General features: G+C 65.1%; 1 protein-coding gene across 1 annotated transcript in view; it reads left to right on the top strand.

The window, feature by feature from the left end:
- Positions 1-1349: 1349 nt before the first annotated feature.
- Positions 1350-4435, top strand: part of TPRA1 (transmembrane protein adipocyte associated 1) — a 4778-nt gene continuing 1692 nt past the window's right edge. The window contains exons 1-8 of the mRNA XM_007465296.1: positions 1350-1459; positions 1584-1716; positions 2899-2985; positions 3073-3145; positions 3256-3335; positions 3788-3898; positions 3999-4059; positions 4204-4306. Coding sequence (XP_007465358.1) covers positions 1350-1459; positions 1584-1716; positions 2899-2985; positions 3073-3145; positions 3256-3335; positions 3788-3898; positions 3999-4059; positions 4204-4306 — 758 coding nt within the window. The remainder of the gene's footprint in view (positions 1460-1583; positions 1717-2898; positions 2986-3072; positions 3146-3255; positions 3336-3787; positions 3899-3998; positions 4060-4203; positions 4307-4435) is intronic.

The following is a 4435-nucleotide window of genomic DNA, read 5'->3' as shown; positions in this document are numbered from 1 at the left end:
GCCGGATGCGCAAGCTCAGCGCCCATGGCTCACGGGCCCAGCCGCTCCGCGGCATGTGGGATCCTCCCGGACCGGGGCACGAACCCGTATCCCCTGCATCGGCAGGCGGACTCCCAACCACTGCGCCACCAGGGAGGCCCGAGAAGTTTGCTTTTTAAGTACAGGTGTTCGTGCTGGCTGTCAGCCTCCCCTCTGAGAATGAGGGCCCCAGGAGGGCAGGTGCGTCCTGGCACCTGGACCTGCCAGCTCATAGCTGGTGCTCGGCCACGTCAGCACCGGTGGAAGGGTGCAGAGCGCAGCACCAGGGAGGAAACCAGCTTCTTTCCTCGGACCTACTGTGTCAGGCACACGTTCTCCCCTGCAGTACCTCCCGTCCTTGGTGTATCCTCAGGCTGCCAACGGGGCTGCCATCCCAGAGCTGCTGGGTGGCCTGTGGGAGAGAAGGATGGGGATTCTGAGCCACACGTCTCGGCCCCCTCGCTTCACAATCTCCCCCCTTTCGGCAGAGCAGCGCTCGCGTTCCACAGCGTGGCCCACGGGGTGCTGCCCTGCAGCCCTGCTGTCCAGGGACGTGAGCGCAGCACGAGCACGGGATCCTGTTGCTTCGCTGCAAGCCCTGCAGGAAGTGTCACCTGCGCTCTCAGCGTAAACGATTTATCTTTTCCATTTTTTAAAATCTACTGAAGCGTAACCCATACGGGAAATCGCTCGGATCACAGGTGCGTGGCTCCGTGAACCGCGACACTGGGGCACGCCAGCATGCCCGCCACCGGGTCGTGTCTTCAGGGCTGGCCCCGCGCCCTCGGCCCTCCACAGGGCGCCCCTCCTGGTGCCCGTGTAGGGTCAGGCCGCGTGCCCACAGCTGGCCAGGCTCTGCTCAGTGCCCGGCTGCCAGGCCCTCCGTGTCACCGCGGGGCGGGAGTCACTCTCATTTCTGGCCGGTGTTCCACCGGTCACGCGGACGCCCCGCTGACGTGTCAGTTCTGCTGATGGGGGGCACTTGGGCTGCTCCCGCCTGGGGCTGTCGCGAATGGCCCAGAAATGGGGGCGCCGGGTCAGGAGCCCAGCGTGTTCGGTCATCGTTTTAAACGCCGGCACGTGTCACGTCCCGCTGCCGCCCGGGCCCGTGTGCTCCCTGCGCCGTGCTGGCGCCACCGTCCAGTCCCCGACACAGAGCCAACAGCGAGGAATGGCCCCTGTCGGGGGCCGGGTCGCGACCTGGGCGGGAGGGAGAGCCACACCTGCCCCCCACCTGCTGGCCCCCACCACCCACCAGAGGCCCAGGGCCGCACAGCCCCTGCGCTGCTCACGTGGTGGCTGTCACCCCCCCAGGGCCGGCGGCTGGCGGGATGGACACCCCGGAGAAGATCTGGGCCGGCGGGGCCCCGCCCCCGGCGCCCAACGTCAGCGTGCCGCACCGCTGTCTGCTGCTGCTCTACGAGGACATCGGCACCTCTAGGTGAGGCCGGCACAGTCCTGCCAGGCTGCATGACGGGGGGCTTCCAGGGCTGTGTGTGTGTGCGTGCGTGTGCGCGTGTGCGTGCGTGTCCCACAGTGAGCCGCCTTCTGCACCCCCCTGCTAGGGTCCGGTACTGGGACCTCTTGCTGCTCGTCCCCAACGTGCTGTTCTTCATCTTCCTGCTCTGGAAGCTTCCGTTTGCTCGGGCCAAGATTCGAGTCACCTCCGGCCCCATTTTTATCACCTTCTATATCCTGGTGAGTTCATTCCAGTTGGTGACAGGAAACCCAACTCTAACTGGCTGTTTGTAATGAAAAACCAGCTTCGGGTATGGCTGGATCCAGGGCATTAACTGATGTCGTCAGGACTGTCTCTCTCTCTGCATCTCTGCTCTCCTCTGGCCTTATCGCAGATGAGTTCTCCCCATAAGGCATCAGAGGTAGCCAAGAGCAGCTCTGAGCTAACCTCCCTGCCAACTCCAGTAGAAGAGTACCTCTTTCCTGATGCTGCAGTGTTGACCCGGAATTCCCTCTGAGTGGCCCACCTTGGAACCCCTGTTCATCCCTGAGCCAGACTCTGTGACTAGCAGGGAAGGGGACACTTTGGAGCTGGGATGGTGGGGTCAGCTCAGCCAGACCGTATAGACTGAGGAGGGGTGGGGGTCCCAGGAAGAAAATTGGGAAATGGTTACTAGAGGGAAGGGGAATGGATGCTGGGCTGGGGAAAAAGCCCACTACATTCTGAACCCCAGCTGTGCTGAGTGACCATGGGCCAACAACTTGGTCTCTCTGGGCCTCAGTGCCCTCCTACATGACGTGACGTGGATCTGCTTTAGTTTGCGGTACTCCCGTGAGCACCCAGTGAGACTGCGTAGAGCTCCAGCCCCGTGGGGGCCCGGCACACAGTGGGCACACGGCCCTGAGTGGTGTCACCCTGCCTGAGATTGGACACGGTTTTCAAGGCACAGAGGACAGAGTGTACAAATCTGGGCTCTTCTGTTCATATGTGTCAGAAAACTGAACTTAAGCTCGCAGAAGCCCGGGGTGGGGTGGGTGTGGGCGGGGTAGTAGTGACTGAGAAACTGACAGTCCCAGCTGGATCCCAGGGTGCTGTCTCCCTGTATTTCGTAGATGAGGTACAGCACAGACAGGTCCCAGAGGCAGCGAGCGGCCGGTCTGGGATTAGAACCCAGCAGGCTGGCTGCACCATGTCATCCTAACAAGCCTTCCCAGGCTGTCAGCGTAGCCAGGAAGCCAAGGCCCAGAGGGGAGGGCCAGGCCTCCCTGCATCCCACCCAGGCGGCTCGTTTAGTGTGGAATCCTTCCATTCTTGAGGAATTGAGGGCTCCTGCAGACGTGGGGTGTGGGGTGCAGGCCCTGCGATTCCCGGAGCTCTTGTCCCCCGACGCCAACCCCCCCAACCCCTCTCTCGCTCACCAGGTGTTCGTGGTGGCGCTGGTGGGCATCGCCCGGGCCGTGGTGTCCATGACGGTCAGCGCCTCAGATGCTGCGACTGTCGCTGATAAGGTGGGGCTGGGCCTGCTGGCAGGGCTGCTGGGCACTGGGAGGGGGCAAGCGGCCCCCAGGCTGACGCTCTGCCCACTCTGTGTCCAGATCCTGTGGGAGATTACCCGCTTCTTCCTGCTGGCCATCGAGCTGAGCGTGGTCATCCTGGGCCTCGCCTTTGGTGCGTCTGCTGCTGCGGCCAGGCCTCCCCTGCCCCTCCCTGGCTGGGGGCCGACCCCACCGTGGTTCCCTAGGCTGGCTCCCGCTGACTGACCAGCACGTTTCTTCCAGGTCACCTGGAGAGCAAGTCGAGCATCAAGCGGGTGCTGGCCATCACCACGGTGCTGGCCCTGGCCTACTCTGTCACCCAGGTGAGGTGGGGCAGGGCAGCCCCGGGGGTCACCAGGGCTGGGCATCCACTGCCTTCAGGCCCGGAGTCAAGAGTTGAGTGTGCAGTGGCTCAAACTTTAAATGCAGCTAAGGAATCACCTGGCCGGCTGGTTAACAAGGCAGGTTCTGGGCCTCTCCAATTCCGATCCAGTAGGTTGAACCTACCGTTTCAGCAAGCAGTCCAGGTAGGGAGAGTGCAGGCCTGTAGATCCCACTGAGACCCATGCGTCCAGAGACCGCTTTCTTACTTGGGGGCTGCCCCTCCCCGGGCCTGTTCTGAGGGCTGGAGCTGGGGGGCAGGGCGTGGCCAGAGAGCCGGCTAGAGCAGGGGACTGAGCGCCAGGCAGAGCGGGGCTTGGTGTGGTGGGGAGCCCAGGGACGGGGCGTTCCAGGTACAGGAGCCCCTGAGACCCTTCCCTGCCCGCCGCTGCAGGGCACACTGGAGATCCTGTACCCGGACGCCCACCTCTCGGCTGAGGACTTCAACATCTACGGGCACGGGGGCCGCCAGTTCTGGCTGGTCAGCTCCTGCTGCTTCTTCCTGGTGAGCTGGGGGGTGGCCGGAGCCTCGGGCGCGGCCGGCTAGCGGGCTCAGCACTGGGCAGGAGCTCCCTGCGTCCTGGTCAGCGCCAGTGTCTCCGCAGGTCTACTCTCTGGTGGTCGTGCTCCCCAAGACCCCACTGAAGGAGCGCATCTCCCTGCCCTGTGAGCGCCTGGGGACGGGGCTGGGCGCGGGGTGGGCTGTTGGCCTTGCGGTGGCCTGGAGCGGACAGCTCTGGGTGGGCGGGAAGCAGGGAGCCGGTCCGGTCCCGACACCTGGGCAGGACCTCATGCGCGCCCACCCTGCAGCACGGAGGAGCTTCTACGTGTATGCGGGCATCCTGGCGCTGCTCAACCTGCTGCAGGGGCTGGGGAGCGCGCTGCTGTGCGCAGACGTCATCGAGGGGCTCTGGTACGCGGCCGGGGCACGCGGCCGGGGCCGGGGGCGGCCGGGAGGGGGAGGGGGCGGCCGGGAGGGGGCGGGGGCCGGCCGGGAGGGGCCGGGGCCGGGGGCCGGCCGGGGCGCTCCGCCGCAGCCCTC

This window comes from Lipotes vexillifer, unplaced genomic scaffold (assembly GCF_000442215.2).
Source record: "Lipotes vexillifer unplaced genomic scaffold, Lipotes_vexillifer_v1.1 scaffold1115, whole genome shotgun sequence".
Taxonomy (NCBI): Eukaryota; Metazoa; Chordata; class Mammalia; order Artiodactyla; family Lipotidae; genus Lipotes; species Lipotes vexillifer.
Note: the sequence above shows the minus strand (reverse complement) of the source record. Positions and strands in the feature narration are given on the sequence as shown.